This window comes from Lemur catta, chromosome 7 (assembly GCF_020740605.2).
Source record: "Lemur catta isolate mLemCat1 chromosome 7, mLemCat1.pri, whole genome shotgun sequence".
Taxonomy (NCBI): domain Eukaryota; kingdom Metazoa; phylum Chordata; class Mammalia; order Primates; family Lemuridae; genus Lemur; species Lemur catta.
Genome location: NC_059134.1, coordinates 55363331 through 55383679, shown reverse-complemented (window position 1 = coordinate 55383679; position 20349 = coordinate 55363331). Strand labels below are relative to the sequence as shown.

The 20349-nt window shown below is 35.1% G+C and overlaps 1 protein-coding gene across 2 annotated transcripts in view; it reads right to left on the bottom strand.

Annotated features, from left to right (window-relative positions):
• The window catches only part of RSF1 (remodeling and spacing factor 1), a 119794-nt gene that overhangs the window by 18442 nt on the left and 81003 nt on the right, over positions 1–20349 (bottom strand). For both annotated transcript variants that reach the window (XM_045557281.1, XM_045557282.1), the window contains 5 exons: positions 16026–17794; positions 14085–14291; positions 8744–8848; positions 7432–7511; positions 774–828 (listed from right to left, as the gene is read on the bottom strand). In XM_045557281.1, the coding sequence (XP_045413237.1) occupies positions 774–828; positions 7432–7511; positions 8744–8848; positions 14085–14291; positions 16026–17794 (2216 nt within the window). The remainder of the gene's footprint in view (positions 1–773; positions 829–7431; positions 7512–8743; positions 8849–14084; positions 14292–16025; positions 17795–20349) is intronic.

Here is a 20349-nt window from a genome sequence, read left to right as displayed (position 1 = left end):
TTAATCTTGGGATTTAATTAAGCCTGAATGAAACTGCTTATGAAATGAAGAAAAGTTCTTCATTTCAAATGAAAAACCATGTTACATGTACTTTTACTCATGAGATATCCTTAATTATAAATTAGACTAACAAATGAAAAACAATGGTAATACTTCAAAGAAAACCAAGCTGTGAGGAAAGATACAAATTGTAGTTTTAAATAACCCCCAAAACAGGGAATTAAAAATCAAATCTCCATGAATTATTCTTTAGTTATTTTACATAAACAGCATGTAAACAAGCTAAAAACAAATTACCCGATTTAGGGTAAAAACGATAAAACATATACTCCAAAGGGATGAGCAATAAATTTACTTTGGATATGACATCTCATTTTTGAGTTATCTACACACATATAATTTCAATCATGAGGGATTATGAGTAATTTCTCTAAGGTCTTAAATTTTCATTTTTAATATTGGTATATTAATAGTTTTGTAAACACCATATGTGCAACACATGTGAAAAGTTTGAAAATGTTTCAGATGATCCTCTTAAAACTGAATAAACATGGCAACACTAAGTATATAGATTAGAAAAGACTACTGGGGATCTATACTAAAATACTTACACTTCTGTGAGTTTATTATATATTATATTATATATTTATATTTATTATATTATATATTAGTATATTATATATTTAAACCCACTCACAGTACATAAGGTGGGTTAAATTTTACAACAATTATGGCAGTCTCCCATTCAAAAATATTACAAACCAGAAACTTACTTGTGGAGGAATGATGTTTTCAATACTGATACCAACATACACCAAGCGTTCTTTCCTTTAAGTGAGAAACAAACATAAAATAAAAATAAGATTGCTAAAAATAAAATTGTTATGAAAATATCACTAATACAGACAATATTAAAATCATTAATACAATTTCATGGTAATAGCAAAGGCGAAGCCATAGACATATTAGAAGACTGGTATCTGTGGGAGTGCAAAATTTCCTAGAGATATGAAAATTATACCTTTAGAAGTGACTTACACCAGTGAAATAAAACCTCTAACTGAAGTAGACAAGGAAATTTCATGAGGAGTCATGCTGTGACTTACTGTTGATACCATTAGATGGAAAGCCACATTTGATCTGACAAACTAGATAGTTCTTATGTTGGAGGAAGTTTTTAGTAATATTGTATGTGTATGCAGTTATAATCTCATGGTAATAAACATCACTATAAAAATCGTGTAAACAGAACCATGTCAAGGTCCCAGTGAATGACCTAAACATTCACTTCTTGATGTTGAGAAGAAAAAAAGCAATGCAGACACATGGCTCTGTACTCGCCAATGCCACAATGAAGACATCTTTAGAGCCAGGAAATGAGGGTTTGAACCACTAATGATAAATCCATAGTTTCATTTCCAAGAAACAAACCTTTGTTCATTTTAACCCAACAAATTTTATATGAAAAACAGCAGGTGCTTTCTCTGGTTTCTCAAAGTTAAGCCAATTCAACAAGGACAGCTGAGCTCTGACATGCCAGTGCACCATTCTTCCTCCCTTTATTTGCATGTCCCTTAGAGAAGGAAATTAATGCATCCAACTGACTAGGTCCTTTAGAGAACAGCCTTTAGTGCCCTGTAAACACTTGGCCCTGCTAACAAGAATGTCATAATCTTTTTAGAGATAGGTCATGAAGCTATGAAATAAAAACTGATATTTAAGAAAGTAACAAAGTGATATATTAATCACAACCTGATAAAAAATATAGTACAGTTAGTAAGCTTGTAACTAAAAAAGGCAAGAACAGTACTAACAAGAATGAGTAGAGAAGACTTATGGATAAGTAAGTCAGAGCTTGAGCTACTTCTGTTATTAAGTATGTTTGATATACATCTACCTGTCCTTACAATAACCAACTTTGAAATATCAGTTTCGTCCTTTATACCTCAAAATCTCTACTCTCACTTGGCCACTATCTCTCTACCCAATTCAACTGAAAAAACATTCGTTAACATTCACCATGTTAGATCAGGATTTGTGTCTGCTTGGGAATTCATACGTAAATAAGACATTGCTCCTGCCCTCTCAATTATTTAAAAATTGACTATAGTCCATTATGAACAAGTATAATGGAAAGGTGAAAAAGGAATAGATTAATTTTGTCTGAAGAGTTAAGAAATTTGGGAAGGATTTAAACAGGTGCTAACACTTGAGCAGGCTCTTGAAGGTAGGTATGATTTGTGGTCACACCATTTTCTTGCTCAGTAATCCTGTGGAAAGATGTGTCTTGCATTCCATCTCACTACCTAGCTCAATGATGATATTTGGCTTACGTTATCATTATATAACCACACTCCTAAAATTTCAATTTCAGGCATCCTGTTCTCTGACTTATACCAGCTCACTTTCCAGTTTGCTCCCTCTTATGCACTGATTTCAACAATTCTTTGACTCCAGTAGAACCTCTACCCATTGACCCTACCCTCTTTTAAACACTATGCATCACTTCCTTGCATGTCCTTACTTTCCCCCTTACCTGGCTTAGGTGCCATGGTCCATCATTATAAATATTCCTTTGCATACACTTTCAAATTCCTTGTCTCTTTCTCTCCTTCCCTCTGTTATATTACCTGGAAAATTCCAACCCTGATTAAATCAATGCTCTGCTGGCAAAGAGCCAGTAATAGTACTCTGGAAGTACAGAGCTCTGGAGGGGTTGGTTTATAAATCACTGAGTGGGCTTCTGAAACATCCGATTTCACAGCACATCACAGCTCCAGTTCTGTAGATAGTTGCTGGCTAGTCACTAAACACTCACTGACACAACCCTTTTTTCCACCAGACTATGGAGACCTCTATGGTAGAGACCACATTATATACCTCCTCATGTTGATTACACTGCCTGGCATAAAGTAGATACCCAATAAATGCTAGTTAAATGTTGAATAAATGCACAAACAAGGGAAAAGGTGCACTTGTACTATGACATATGGAGTAAGGCTCTAAGCTGCTAGGATGAGTGCTAGAGAAGTTATTTCAGATTTTAAAAAGATGAATGTAAATGCTCACTATAGAAAAATGGATAAAGCCAACTGGAATTTACAGTTGATAAATATTTCTTTTAGAAACACACATATTTTGCTCTTTAGAGTTCCTAAGATTCACACACACACACACACACACACACACACAAATATATACACATGCACACACCCTGGAAGCTATAAATGACAAAAGCTCTGTTGACTAGATTATTGGAGAGAATCAGCAAACACTAGAAACAGTTCAGTTACTGGCTTTGTGCCAGACTGGTCTTCCTGTAACAATAACTTTGTTCTCTTTACTATGACACAATCTCACCTAGGACTTAGTGTGTCATCTAAAGCCATACTTACACAAATGTCCTCTTAAAGGATGACATTTAAGTAAAGAAGATTACCAAGAATAGGAAAGAAAGCAAAAGAACTAGTAAATGGGAAACCAATAATGTAAACAAATGTTGTGACACATTTCAACATAAATATCTAAAATTTAAAGTATTTCATAATTGCAGTGGCATATCCTATATTATATGAGGACATTGTAAAAAAATTTCCCCCAGCTTTTTTCTCATGTAAATGCTATAAGCATCACAGGCCTCCAAAGAACAAGCAGATAAATCTGAGTATCAGACAAAATTGTTAGTGCTTTACATTCTTCGCTTTTAGAAAGAATATATTCTCTTGTAAACCCTTAGTGGGGGAGCCTATTAGCTACGTATGTTGCTGAGTCAAATCAGCTTCAGGACATGGAAAAACTATTTATTTCTAAGGACAGGCACATTTCAGAAAAGGAAAACCTAGCTTTTATTTGTGATTTAATTACATCTTGAGTTACGTCTATTCCAGTGTCAAAAATAGAAACAAGAGAGACTGCACATCAGAATAGTCATCATAATTTTATACAGGATTATTCTTTATTTTTTTAAATGTCTGTGGAAGGGCCAGGTGCAGTGGCTCATGTCTGTAATTCCAGCACTTTGGTAGGCTAAGGTGGGAGGACTGCTTGGGGCCAGGAGTTAGAGACCAGCCTGGAAAACATAGTGAGATCTTCATCCCTACAAAAATAGAAAAATTAGGCAGGCCCTGTGGCATGTGCCTGTAGTCTACTTGGGAGGCTGAGGAAGGAAGACTGCTTGAGCCCAGCAGTTCGAGGCTGTAGTGAGCTGTGATCGTGCTACTGCACTCCAGCCTGGGTGACAGAGTGAGACCCTGTGTCATTTAAAAATAATTTTTTTCTTTTTGTGGCGGGGCGAGGTGGCTCACTCCTGTAATCCTAGCACTCTGGGAGGCCAAGGCGGGAGGATCGCTTGAGGTCAGAAGCAAGAGTGAGACCCCGTCTCTATTAAAAATAGAAAAAATTAGCCAGGCATGGTGGCAAGCACTTGTAGTCCTAGCTACTAAGGAGGCTGAGGCAGGAGGATCGCTTGAGCCTAGGAATTTGAGGTTGCTGTGAGCTAGTCTGATGCCACAGCACTCTAGCCCAGACAACAGAGCCAGACTCTGTCTCAAAAAAAAATAAAATAAAATAAAAATGATTTTTTCAAATTTTGAAAGATATTCCAAATATTTGAAACACAATTTGTTCACAGAAATAATCCAGGGTCTAGCTGGGAGCAGTGGCATATGTCTATAGTCCCAGCTACTCAGGAGGATGAAGTGGGAGAACTGCTTGGGCACAGGAGTTTGAGTCTGGGCAACATAGTGAGACACCCATCTGAAAAAAAAAAAAGAATCCAGGGTTTCTAAATTCAAAGGTATTTAGACAACTGATTTTTAAAAACTAAGTACTTTTATTTTCTAGTCAACATTATAAACTAACTGGCATTTAAACTAAGTAGCATCTGTTATAAGCCAGAGAGATCAAACTGAGTAGTAAAAACCAAACTAAAGCAAACCAGGCCGGGCGCAGTGGCTCACCCCTGTAATCCTAGCACTCTGGGAGGGCGAAGTGGGAGGATTGCTCAAGGTCAGGCGTTGGAGACCAGCCTGAGCAAGAGCGAGACCCCATCTCTACTGAGAAATAGAAAGAAATTAACCAGACAACTAAAAATATATAGGAAAAATTAGCTGGGCATGGTGGCGCATGCCTGTAGTTCCAGCTACTTGGGAGACTGAGGCAGTAGGATGGCTTGAGCCCAAGAGTTTGAGGTTGCTGTGAGCTAGGCTGACGCCACAGCATTCTAGCCTGGACAACAGAGTGAGACTCTGTCTCAAAAACAAACAAACAAACAAAAACAAAAACAAATCAAAACCTGGGTTCTGGAGGCTTAATCTATTTGTAAGGTCTAATTTTGCGTAAAGTAAAGTGGACTATGGCTGTGGTCCCGAACCCCTGATAAGCAAGCAAAGCTTCCTCTGTATTTATAGCTGCTTCCCACATCACTTGCATCACCAGCTGAGCTCTACCTCCAGTCAGATCAGCGGCAGCATTAGACTCTCACAGGAGCACGAACCCTACTGTAAACTGTGCATGTGAGGGATCTAGGTTGCACGTTCTTTATCAGACTCTAATGCCTGATGATCTGAGGTGGAACTGGAGCAGTGATGCTAGTGTCCGGGAGCAGCTGCAAATACACATTAGCAGAGAAGTTTGAATGCACAGAGACCATAATAGATCAATTGCTTGCAGACTCATATCAAAATCCTATCAGTGAGTGGCAAGTGACAATGTAATAATAACAGCAATAAAGTGTAAAATAAATGAAATGCGCTTCCATCATCCTGAAACCATCCCCCTACACGCACCCCCTAGGTCTGTGGAAAAACTGTCTTCTGTGAAACTGGTCCCTGGTGCCAAAAAGGTTGGGGTCTGCTGGATTATGGAATAAGCTCACTCACTGCCTTAACAAGGCAAGGTAAATTTGGGGGGAACAGGCTATGAGACAGAGAATAAAAGTTAAAGCAGAAGCAAATGAAGGTATAAGACAAAGCAGGAGACACTGCCTAGATTTTCTCATATGGTCCTAGTGTACAAGTAGGCATCAAGTCTTACAGATGAATCCTCTGAAAATTCCCTCCAAAACCTCCACCTTATTATCACAATGATTACCCTAATTCAGGCTTATATGCTCTCACAGACTTGGTACTATAACAGCCCCAACTCTAATTCCTTCTTTTATTACCAGAAAATTTTTCTAAAATAAACATCTAATTATACATTTTTCCTTTGGTGGTTCCCCCACTTCCTACAGAGAATAAGTGAAATTCCGTAGCCTGGAAAGCTATTTACAACTTGGACTCACTCTGCTTTTTTAGAGGTATATGTCCTACCACTCTCCTATGCATGCTTTTATACTTTATCTTTGCTCATGTTTGTACTCTTTGTTTGAAATATCCTTTCTCTGTGTGTTCACATGTATAATCCCAATTTATCTTCCAAAGCCTTCCCTGATAACTCCAACTCCTATGGGAACAAAAATGCTCCTCCACAAAATTCTTGTATTGCTTTTAATATACCTTGACTTTTCTATTTTATTATATCATTGGTTCACATATCTGTATTCTCAGAAAAAATGCAAGTTCCATGTAAGCAAGTGCTTTGTCTTATTCATCTTTTCTCTTCAGTTTGGTGCACAGCAGATGCAAATGAATGTTTAGAAATACATTAATCAAGGAAGATGCCAATAAATATAAGCTTACTGTCTTGATTCTGAGCACCTTTTTAAAGATTAGATTCAGGTTCAGTCTTACATCCTCAAAGAAGCCTTCTCCAACTGCTTTAGACCACAATGCAAAGGAATACTGAAAAGGGAGGCAACTCTCACAGCCAATAGAACACAATTCAGCATTTAAATAGTCTATTTCGCTAGTGTTAATTCTGTCCATCCAAAGAGATGACATGGATAACTGACTGAATCATAGACCAGTTCTTACAGTTTTCTTACTATTTTCTACAATACTTAATTAGGTACATATCCTCCACAATACTTGAGCCAACATTTATTCAGAAAACGTTCTGATAGATCAAAGGTTGGCAAACTTTTCCTGTAAAAGGACAGATATATTTCAGGCTTTGCAGGTCATAAGGTTTCTGTTACAACTACTCAACTCTACTGTTGTAGAGCAAAAGCAGCCAAAGATAATACATAAACATATGAGCAAGGCTGTGCCAAAAAAATTTTATTTATAGAGAATGAAATGTGAATATCATGTAATTTTCACGTGTCATGAAATATGATGCTAATTGTGACTTTCCCCCTGGACCATTTAAAAACATAAAAAACATTCTTAGTTAACAGGCAGTATAAAAACAAAACGCAGGCTGGATTTTGGTCCACAGGTCACGGTTTGACAATCCCTGCTTTAGATGGGTGCACTCAACTATATTATAATATAAAACAATTCTGCTACCACATTCCCAAGCAAAACATTAACACACACATCAAAATACCTTCGTTCAGCACGTTCTTTCTTCTTTAAGGCAACATCCAAATCCTGCAACTGTTCCTCTAATTTTTCACAGAGTAATTTCTGAAGAAGCAAAATAGATGAGTGTCATTTTAACACCTTCCCACAATCATTTATCACATGCATATTAAGCTCATAGGAACTGTGCTCTGAGAGCTGATAAGGGGCCACACAATAAGTGAACAATGAAGCTTTCCTTGTGTTTAATTAAAGAGGTGCTTCAGCATCCATTAAACAGATGACGGGCACAGTATCTTTGAAACAAAGCACATGTTAAAGAAACTTATAGCTTTGCCAAAAAAAAAAAAAAAAAAAAAAAACCACATTATATGCCTATCCTGCTGGCAATAACATCTGATTCAACATATATACATAATAGTGATTATAATTTAAAAAAAAGATACCAAGACGTTTTTAAGGGAGAAAGTATATGTAAAATAAAATGATGCCAATAACTATTTTGTTAAAAAAAAAATAGACACTGGTGGAAAAATGTACACAACAATGCCACATGGTTACTAGGTCAAAACAGCCCTGAAAAATTGTAACTGATGAAGCTATGCTAAGCTACAGAAGTCCACTTGGGTGAGAAATACATATAGCCCATCATTTAAAAACACTATTATTATTTTTTAATTTTTTAGAGACGGGGGCCTCGCTCTGTTGCCTAGGCTGGTTTTGAAAGTCCTGGCCTTAACAGATCCTCCAGCCTCAGCTTGCTGAGTAGCTAAGATTATAGGTACATGGCACCAAGCCCAGCTTAGCCCATCATTTTTAAGGCAAAATGAGACTGAGTTTGTAAGAGAAAAGTACTGAATGGTTGCAATAACACAGAAATATCCTGTTCTTCACCTTTTAAAGGAAATTTTACCTGAATTAAGATAGAAGAGAAAGACAATACGTTTCCACTAACCCCGATAACACCATCTATAAAATTACTGACAAAAAGAAGGTAGGTAGAAATGAAAAAAGAGGATGAAACAAAGAGATAAACAACAGGAAGAGATGTATTTCTTCCCATCTGTATATCTAAATTTGGAACTCTTTGTGCTTGTAACAAATTTGGGGAAAAATAGATTATAATTTTACAAAAATCAGAGGACTTCGGAGAATTGCTTTGGAAAAAAACAAAAGGAAAACCTAAAAGATATTAACAAAAGGTAGAAATCTAAACAGAGGTAAGCACTATTTACAAATTGCTTTGAAGAATAAAGATATTCAGTGGCTATTAAAAAGTAATGTTAATTTGAATACAAAATCAAGGGTGGAAAAAACAGAGGTGGCCTGGGTCATACATGCTGACAAGGGGGGCAGAACCATTCTCCATCGGGGATGATCATCAGAGGAGGGCGAAGGCAGGCAGTGTGGTATCCACTGTCACAAGAATCACACAGAAGAATCTGAAATAAACCACATTAATGTCAACCTAACTACAACTAAAATTCAATGAATCTTAATGTTAAAGACATCTCAATATTTCTTATTACTATACAGCATAGGACTCTTATTTGCATAAAGCTAATTAAAAAAAGCTTCACAATTAGGGATATGACATGCCAATATTTAAATTTTTAAAAGCTAAAAAAAGTCAAGCTACAAAATTTAGTGAAAAATAACAAGTCCTTCCCTGACCTATGGTGTATAGCCATAAATACTATACAACATATATACATATATATATATATATATATATATATATATATATATATATATATATATATTTTTTTTTTTGAGACAGAGTTTCGGCTCTGTTGCCCAGGCTAGAGTGCCATGGTATCAGCCTAGCTCACAGCAACCTCAAACTCCTGGGCTCAAGCAATCCTCCGGCCTCATACTCCCAAGTAGCTGAGACTACATGCGTGCACCACCACGCCCAGCTATTTTTTTTTTCTTTCTATTTTTAGTTGTCTGGCTAATTTCTTTCTATTTTTAGTAGAGACAGGGTCTCGCTCTTGCTGAGGCTAGTCTTGAACTCCTGAGCTCAAATAATCCTCCTGCCTCGGCCTCCCAGAGTGGTAGGATTACAAGCATGAGACACCACGCCTGGCCTACCAACATATTCTTTATAACAAAGTTTTAAAGCTCAAGTATCAAAAACTACCCTACCACACACAGAATTTTAAACACAAAAAATATCTATTTTAAATAGCATTTCAATTACCTACCTAGAAATACTCATGGTTCTTTTTATCATGTAAATTCAAATAAGGAAGGGAATGAGGTATAGAAAAGGAATGCAATTCGATTGAGGACCATCATTTTCAAATACAAAGGTTAATAACATCAATTGGTCTTAGAATTATTTTATTGCTATTTGAGTTTAAAATGACCAAATCTCTAAAACTTAACATGATATACTCATGAATGTTTAACTTAGAGAAACTTTTTATTTTTAAATAATTGTAGACTTACAGAAGAGTCGCAAAGATAGCAACTTTACCCTGCTTTCACCGATGTTGTATCTTAGATAACCATGGTACATTTATCAAAATTAAGAAATTAACAGCAATATATTACTAACTAAACAACAGACTTTATTCAGATTTCATAAGTTATTCCACTAATATCCTTTTTTTGATTCTGAATCCAGGATATCCCATTGCATTTAGTCATGTCTTGCTAATCTCTGATCTGTAACAGCTTCTAGGTCGGTCTTTGTTTTTTATGACTGATAGTAGAAGAATATTAGTCAGATATTTTTTGTAAACCAATTCAGATTGTCCTTGAATTGGAGTTTATCTGACGTGTTCCAATGACTAAACCAGGGTTATGGGTTTTAGAGAATGGTGAAGTGCCCTGCTCATCACATCCTATCCGGTGTACATGATATCAGTGTGACTTACTACTGCTGATATTAACTTTGATCACTTGATTAAAATAGTATCTGTTGGTTTTCTCCACTGTAAAGTTACTACTTTTTACTTTCCATACTCTACTCTCATAATAAGTCTAGCACACATCCAAGGGGAGGGGAATTAAGTTTTCTAGAGGTAGGAGTATTAAAGAATTTGTGGATATAAATTAAAATCACTACAGTAATTAATAAATTAATAAATATTTTGGCAGGAGATACATTGAAGCTATGCAAATATCCTTTCTTTCCTTAAAGTTTTGCCCACTAGTTTCATGATTCACTGGGGATCTTGCTTGCAACAATTATTACTGTGGTGTTCTGATAGTGATTTCTATTTCCTTCATGCCTTCTACATTTGTTACCTGAAATTCTGTAAAAAAACAAATATGTCCCTTCTCTCCATTTGTTTATTCAATTATTTATTTATATCAATATGAATTAATGAGTATTTATTATTTTGGTTATAATCCAAAACTATCATTATATAATTTGTTGTTGGAATTGTTCCAGCCATGGACACAATGGAAGCTCTTTCCAGGTTGGTTCCTATGTCCTGAGGACTTGCCTGTATCCTTTTTTTTTTTCATGAGACAGGGGTCTTGCTCGGTAGCCCAGGCTGGAGTGCAGCAGTGCAATCACAGGTCATTGCACCTCCAACTCCTGGGCTCAAATGATCCTCCCCACTCAGCCTCCCAAGTAGCTGGGGCTATGGGCATGAGCCACTGTGCCCAGTCTGCATCCTCTTTTTTATTCAAGTACTTCCTTACTTTCTGGGACTACTAATGCTCCAGACACATCTTGTATTTTCCCTGTCCAAACCTTAGAATCAGCCATTTCTCCAAGAAGCCTTAGTTTCTTTGCTGGAGAATGGTATTTAGAAGCCAAGATCTGGATGCTCTGAGTGCTCATTGCTACTGGAGATCACTACTTTAAGGTCTCTCAAAGGGCAGAGCTAAGAAATACATGTATATATACACATATATTAATATTTATATTTTTGTACCTATATTAAAATAAGCATGAGTTCACACTAGTATTTCCAGTTCTAATCCAGCACAATACGGTTCATTCTAGCCTTTGGCTTTGCTAACAGTAATCACCCTGGCTCCTATTATCTACACTTTATTTATTTGCTCAACCCTAGTAATACATGAAGTTTCTGAAATTCTAACCTGTGGGGAGGTGGAGAAGGCACATAGTTAAAAGTAGAAAATTATTTTATCCTTCTCCACACAATGTACCACCCCTTGCTCCCAATACCCAGGATTCAGTACTAAGTTATTTTAGTATTATACTTCAGTTATATGATTCATTACACAGGCATATGTGGATTCACTTGGGCACTTAATTCCATTTATCATCTTGTTTTATGGTAAAATGTAAACTAAATTTCAAATAACAAAATTCCAAGTAAACTTTTAGAATTTAAGATATTTCTAAAATGAAGATAGATTATTTCTACTCCGTAATAAAGGTAAAATTGTGGGATGAAAGGTAAAATCTCACTGAAGAGGCTGGGCATGGTGGCTCACACCTGTAATCCTAGCACTCCGGGAGGCCAAGGCAGGAATATTGCTTGAGCCCAGGAGTTCGAGACCGGCCTGAGCAAGAGCAAGACCCTGTCTCTACTGAAAATACAAAAATTAGCTGGGCATTGTGGTGCATGCCTGCTCTGGAGGCTGAGGCAAGAGGATTGCTTGAGTCTAGGAGTTTGAGCTTGCACTGAGCTACAATGACACCACTCACTCTACCCAGGGTGACAGAGTGAGAGTCTGTCTCAAAAAACGAAACAAACAAGCTCATTAAATAAATACTTCCATGTAAGATTTCCAAGTGTCAAGTAATGATCCATTTATTTTGACTAAAGCATACGAGAAATCCCTTAGAGTTCTATATTCATTTATGAATTTATTGCTTTTCTGCTATAAGCTCAAAGGAAGACAAGGACTATGTCTTTCTAGCTCAGCATCATATCCCTACTACTTAACACATAATAGTTGCTTGATACTTTGATTTGAGCATAAGACATCCACCACCTTTGGGATCTTCAGTTTCCAATGTCATTCTCTTTGGCACAGTAAGCAGCAATGAGATTTTCCAAGTACTTAATAAAATAGATAAATAAAAATCCTGTGCATGCTCTAAAACTTTCTCCTCCTTGGTATAATTTCTGCTCACCCCGATTTTACTTTTCATTCCTCACAGCCCCTTTTTACTGACAGCTGTTGTTCCCTTAGTTAAAATGCAGTCTTTTAGTTTAAAGGGACATTAGGAAATGGTAGGGAGAGAACACAAGTGTTGCTTTTTTCTTGATTTAGAGAGCAGAAAAGAATACTATCTCAAATCTAGGTCTTGCTCTTTCTCTGCACAAAAATTTTAACCTAACTTGCATAGCCTTGATGATAATAAAATGTTTAGAATGATATTCTCAGCATAATTTCAACACCTATTCTTCTCAGAGCTAAAGTCATTTTCCAGTTCTATCTTCTACTTGAGCCCTCAAAAGCTACTGGATATGATAAACCTCAATGATGAATTTAGTTTCTAGATATGACTTTAACATTAAGAAAGAAAAGCATACATAAAATAGAATTAACTTTAACCTAGCACATTATATATATCACAGACTGTGCTAAGGAACTTTACATGAGTTGTTAAAAACACCCTTCAGAAGTATGTGGTATGAGTCCCATTTTACAATGAAGAAGTCAAGATACAGTGAAAATAGCAGCTAGTAAGTGGTAGAAACAGGATCTGTCTGGTCACATGCTGTTCCCGTCAAATCACAGTGCTTTCTTTAAAAAAAAAAAAAATTAAAAAAGAGCATGGAGAACTACCTGTTATGAATTTTCCAAATTTTAGAGGATCTCAAAACATTTCTACTTTACACAATTCTGCCTACGTGGAACCATCTTCTTTACATTTCTTTCTACTTAATAGAGCTTGCCTTTAAAGTAAAATCTATTCAAAAGAACTACATAATTGCATAGAATTAGGAATAACAAGACTGTTTCCTCAACACAGTCACTTGTGAACTACAAATGATATATACAGATTAAGAACTGGTTCTCCTGATTTAGACCATCTTTAAAGAACCTAATTCCTAGAAAAGGAAGCTCCATATAAACTTGGTACTACTCTTCTGAATATATCTGGCATATAATTTATTCTCTTAAAAATTTTTTTAAAACTGCTCATTTAAAAAATTATGAAGACCTACTAGGTTACTATTTGATTTGTATGTTTTTATAGGAAGGCAATAAGGCCTTTAGGCCTAATTTACACAAAGCTGGCACTTCAGAAATACCATTATAAAATAAGTAATTTACTTATTTAGCAATTTATCTATTGAGACAAAGTCTCACTATGTTGCCCAGACTAGACTTAAACTCCTTGGCTCAAGGGATCCTTCTGCCTCAGCCTTCTGAGGTGCTAAGACTACTGCATTCAGCAGAAATACCACTATAAAGTAATTTAAAAGAAAAAGAACAGAATAGAAGTACTTGAATAAGTTCATCTACTTTTGAGACAAGATTGTGGTACATCTTTATTAAGTAGAGAAAATACCAATATATAAGCCAGGTAGAATGAAAGCAGGATTTTGATCGTGGCCTTCCTTGGACTGGGTTATTTGAGAAATAGAAATAAAGGTTACTTTGTAGCACACAAGCTCTCTATCATTAAAAATTCAAATCATGGTCAAACCTAGAAGAGTTAGGCTGTTCTGGGAAACCACAGCATACCCATAATATGAATATTGTTCATTTACATCAAGTACATACTAGTTCAGGATGGTTTGGAAGGCCACATTTTTTGCATGGTTCATCATCATCTGCTAAGATGGCTTCTTCACTTTCCTTTTCTTCTTCCTCTTCTGAAGCTGCAGATGATTTTTCACTGTCAGATCCTTCACTTTCATCATTGCTGGAATATTTCCACCTGCCACGTGTTCGAGAACCAGTCCATCGAACTTTGCCTTTGGGTTTTACCTTGTATAAAATAAAAAATTGGGATATTTTTATATAATAAGAATGTCTTTAAAAAAACAAACCTGATTACATGTCTATTGTAGAATATTAAGTCAATACACAAAGAAAAAATGAAAATTATTGTACCCTCATCACCGGATGTACATACTATTAAATTTTGGTGTATATTTCTATTATTTTTTTCTATATTTTTGTCTTTCCAAAAAATGGAATCATAATGAACATTCTATCTTATATTTTTCCTAGTCAAAAAATATTCTTCTAATATCACTAAAATGCCATCACATAGCTGTATTTATCTAATCCCCTATTAGACATTTAGGAAGTTGTTTCCCATTTTTTCACTTTCATCAACAATGTACTGTTATCCTTTTAAGTATAACTTTTTATGCACATCTCTGTAGTTAGGATAAATTCCTCGAAGAGGATTCTGGGTCAAAGGCCATGTATATTTTAAATACTCTATAACAGCATGATGACTGTATTCTCACATATTGTTATATAAGATTTTAAACCTTGTATTAGAGATGAATTTAAAAATTTTAACTAGGTTAGAATTACTTGTAAAAATCCTGACAAACATTAAAAAATACATTATTCAGAGAATAAATTTACAATGCAATTAACAGTTTTTTACTGCCTAGTTTTGTACTCTTTTAAGTCATATTTTAGTTCATTTCTACACTATAGATCTCTAGCAAAGAACAAAGTAATTCTAATGAAAGAGGAAGCTTTTTTTTTAAAGAATTAAAAATTCAATATTTTAGGGAACACAAGATCACTTACAATGAAGAATACTCTAATCATTGAAAATAAATTAAAACCATAAGTGGCACTTTTAATTATAACAAACTCCCATAGTCTAGCCAAAAGAGTTATAAAAGATTTGCTTAAAATAAGAGGGCCATAGAAAAGAGGATTCTGGCTTTTAAGACTAACGATTAAAATGGGGAAATAGGTACTCATACACCAGTAATAAGATACTCTATTAATGGGGCCTTTCTGGAGGGCAATGTGGCAACAGCTATTAAAACTTAAAATACACATGCCCCTTGACCCAGCAATTCCAATTCTAGGAGTCTATTCTAAAGAAATACTCACTCATGTCCGAAAGGATCTTCAATGCAGCATTGCCTGTAATAGTGAAAAATTGGAAACAACCTAAACGTCAATCAATAAGGGAGTGGTTAAATAAACTGAGGTACATCCACACTATGGAATACTGTGTGGCCGTTAATAAACAAAAGGTAAACTATATCTACTGACACAGAAAGAGTTCAGAGACACATTGTTTAGTGAAAAATTCAAAGAAAAAAAGAACATATTTGATCCAATGATCCAATTTATTTTTTAAATGAGTAGGTAAATGTTTATAAATATACACATGAATGCATGAAAAAAAGATCGGAACAATGTACCCCAAACTGTTAATAGTAGTTATGAAGAATTTTCATTTTATAATTCTACAGGTTGGGTATTACTTCAACAGTTTACAAACAGAATATATTCCTGTACTGCCTGTAAAAAAAAAAAGGTTAAGATACGATTATATAGTGTGAAATTTAATATATAGAAATAACTCCTGAGAAAAGGTGTCCCAGATTTAGGAACAAAGATACATTTTTTTTTTCAGTTGTGTTTGATGACTAAGTCTTAGCCAAAAGCAAAAAGCTATAAATACTTAGAGACAAATATTTTTAATTAAAAATTAAAACTCAGAGTAGAAGTTTTTACCTTGCTTACTTTAGAATTTGTATCCTTCTCCGATTTTTTCAAAATTTCTTTTTTGTCAGTTTTTTGCAAAGCTATTGACTCTTCTTCCGCTTCTTCTTCTCCTTCTCCCTTTTTTTTATCAGCTTTCTGATCTCTGATCTCAGCCACTTTTGCTGTGGGTCTAGATATTCTTGGAGACCTCCTTAAAGTACGACCCACATTTGTTTTCTCTTCTTCCTTTTCTGCCTTTTCTTGTTTGCTTTCTGGTTCCAGAATTTTTGGGGGAGACTCTGGCTTCTTTTTCCGACTGGATATCCTAATTGTTAATTTGATGCCCTCTTTCTGCCTTTCAGAAGTTATCTCTGTATTTTCTGAGGCAGTGGTTTCTTCTTCAGGAATCAACTTATATTTAAATTTGCTTTTTTGCATAGAACCCTTTGTCTCAGAAGGATCCTCTATGCCAGAGGTCTTGGCATTGTCCAGATTATCCATTTCTATCTTCATGGGCTCACAATCCTCTTGGAGAATTTCTGGGTTAACTTTTTGCAGAGGCTGACCTTCAACAGAACCTACCAGTTCTACCACTTCTTTTTCTAAGGCTACTTTCTCACAGTGGTCAGTCATATTAGATGGTGGAGAAGTTTCAGCTACCTCAGGAGAGCCAGGTTTTTCTGATTCTAGAGTACTCTTTGGAACTTCTTCTGGTATTGGACTCAATCTTTGTATGTCCTTATCAAGAAATGTCTTTTTGGACTTCTCTAACTTTTCAAGACATTCTAGGATTGGTGGGCGCTTATCTTTCTTACTTTTGGGAGACTTGTCTTCAACTTTCATGGTATAGGACTCAGTGGTAGACAAAGCAGTTTTTAAAGAGAGATCCTTTGCCATTTCAGAAGACTCAAGAGAGGTTTCCATTTCTGGAGGACCAGGTTCCTCTACCTGCCCTTTTTGATTCTGAGTCTCTAAGATTGATATTGAACTATCTACATCTTTCCCTAAAGGGACAGTTTCTTTCTCAAGCTCACCTATTTTCACACTCATTATGACAGAATTTAAGGACTCTTCTCCATTTCCCTCCATGATGACATTTCTGTCTTTAGAGGGAATATAGCTATTTTCCTTTGTATCATAAAACCTTGTCTCTATTTGTTCTGTCTTAAAATTTGGAGTTACTTTTTCATCACTAACTTCTCCATTTACTAGTTGTTTTCCTTCATGACCCAAAGTAGTGATCGTAGAGATCCTTTTACAAGTCTCTTCCTCTTGTTTTATTTCATCTTTCAAAAACTCTTTTGTTGGAGTAACTGATTTACACAAAGGTCCTTTGACTGGACTGTCAAAATCATCACTCAGTTTAATTTCTCGTTTTTTTAGTGGTATCTTGGCCTGCTGGTCATTTTTAAGTTTCTCGGTTTCTTCAGTAGATTTCTCAGTAATTTCTTGAGAAGATTTAACATTGCCACCAAATTCTAGCCTCTCAGGTTCCTGTGCCACTAGCTTCTCTATGCCACCCTTGATATCTTTAGGATCTGTTCTGCATTCCTTCACTTCGACTTTAATGGGTTTCACATTCTCCTTGAAGGAATCACTTTCTTCTTTGATAATCTTTTTTTCCTCACTTTCTGGCAAAGGTTTGTCTAGCTTCACTATGACTGGCAGTTTCACAAGTTCCTTTTCATCTTCTTTTTCTGTTTTCACAGTAGTCTCTTCTAGAACATTGGCTGTAGAATGGTTTTCTGAATCTATTGGTTGTTCTTCACCTTTCATCTTTTCATTTTCCTTCTGTTCCTCTAAAAATCAGAAAAACTTTAATTACATGAATAGAAGCTTTCAAGGCTATAAAATATAAAACTTCATATATATATTTCCATTCGAAGTTTCTATCTAAAAAGAGGTGGCTTTTGTCATTGGTATTTGATAATAAAAAATAAAATTTGACAATGAAGAAAATTATAAAACTTCGAAGCATTAACTTCTAGATATTAAAAAACTTATTTAGCAAGACTCAGGTTTCTCCTTTTTACTTTTTAGCTTCAGTGTTCTCAATGGAATGCAAATATTTATACAGTTCAATTTATTCAAGCTCAAGAGATAGCTCAAAAATATGAAATTGAAAATACTACACAAAACATTTCTAAAAGACCACATTTGTTATATAAACTGACAACTGTTCTCCTTTGCAAGTCATTGAGCACTTCATTTCACTGAGGTTAACATGAACATGGCAGTGGGAAAACAAAAAAATAGAGAGAAAAAAAGCCCACAATCTTATCATCCAGAGGCAATCACTAGTAATATTTTAGGTTACTTCCTTCTGGTCTTGTATGTTTTTCACCAAGCTGGGATCATGTTGCCTCAATTTTTTTCACTGAAACATTAGCACTTTCTTATGATGTTAAATGCCTTTTATAAAAATTAAATTTAATAATTATATAACATTCCTCAATGTGCTTACATTACAATGTATTTTGTCAAATGTCATTACTGAACATTTTATAAGTTAATATTAACAAAGAAACTATTTAGATTTATGTGTCCATTCCTCTTTTTATAATATTTGCTATACATTTGCAACCTTTATGGAGTACCTAATATTAGTGCAAATTTAAACGTAACAAAAGCCATATTCAGTAAATAGCATAATCTCTGAATGGGATTACAGAGATTGCATTTGTGCTCAGATTCTCTTTTCAGAATACATTAACTACTAATTTTACCTACATTTTACATGTCTTCAATCTTACCCTTCCTACTGAAAAACCTTAATTCTAAGTAAGGTTTTACCAGGATATGAATTTCTTTCTAAAATTTTGAACAGATTCTTGTCAAGTCTATAAACCAGAGATTTGACATATTTCATAGGAACATAAATGGGATGGATTGAAGTGAGGAGATGAAGTGGGACGTTTTTTAAAATGAAAATTCAATATTTAGAACCATTCAGAGTCTGAGATTAAAGTAACTCTAATCAATATTACTCTTCCTTCTTTACATTGTTAGTGCTATATGGTATGCTGCTAAATATTTAAAGAGATGACAGTGATTATCAAATTTGCATATCTTCCTTTTCCCACTGATAAACAGGTTTAATAAATTCTCATTTATTTTGAGATTGGTTAGAATATCAGGCAATCTAATTAAATGAACATCCTCGTTAACAGGTAAAATACAGATTACTATCTTTAAAAATAACTTCCACTTAATACTAAGTATTTACTGAACATGAGTTAATATTAAAAGTTAGCCAGGTGTAGTGGTGTACGCCTGCAGTCCCAGCTACTCAGGACACTGAAGCAGGAAGGCTGCTTGAGCCCAGGAGTTTGAGGTTGCAGTGAGCTATGATTGTGCCACTGCACTCCAGCCTGGGTGACAGAGTAAGACGCTGTCTCAAACAAACAAACAAAAGCTGGGTATACAAGTGTTTTACACTACTTTTTATTTGAACTATTTCATTAAAAATTATGATGCTCAAAAGTCAGACAAACCTTAACTCCCTCATGTTACCTCCACACTGGCCAACTCTGCAACCATGGGGAAATTACCTGAACCTTTCTAAGTCTCTTCAGACTCTAAACTCTCTAAAACCAAAATACAAATAGCTACACCTCAAGGAGGGGCCGTGAGGATTTTTTAAAAAGTGAAGGATGTGAAGCACTTTTATAAAGAACTTGGGAGCTATTATTAATTATTTGGCCCTTCTTACCACAGACTTCAGTCACATCAGAAAATACAGGGTTTCCTAAAGCTGCCATCACTTTTTTGTTTTACTCTGTTAACTTTACCTAGAAAGCGATTTCTATTCTTCTTTACGTTTTACTCTTTCTAACTTTCTAACTTCCCCAATTTGTGAAACGATTAACATATCCATAAGTATCTCCTGGGTTGATAATGATTATATATAATACTACCTATAAGGCCTTCAGAAGAGGCCACATGGCAAAGCACTAAATGTTTGGCAATATTATAATATATTATTATTGGAAAGATCTTACATCCTTCAAGCCCAGTTAAAATGTTACTCCATTTTATAGTTTTATCTGATTCTTTCCCTATAAAGAATTAACTGCTCCTTCCTTGTGTTTGCACACTGTTTTCTACAGACTTTTATAATAGCACTTATTACCCAGAATTACAATTATTTATTTACAAATCTACCTGTCCTACTAATTAAATGAACTACTCCTCTGGGCAGTAAGACACTCAAACATCTGATGATTAAACTGAATAAACTGAAATGGCAACAAATTCTAGCTTAAATGTTGACAAACAACATCAATACCTTTTATTATGTAGTTTTTATTAACAGAAAGTATTAATATATAGATCGCAAAACAGTATTTAACTT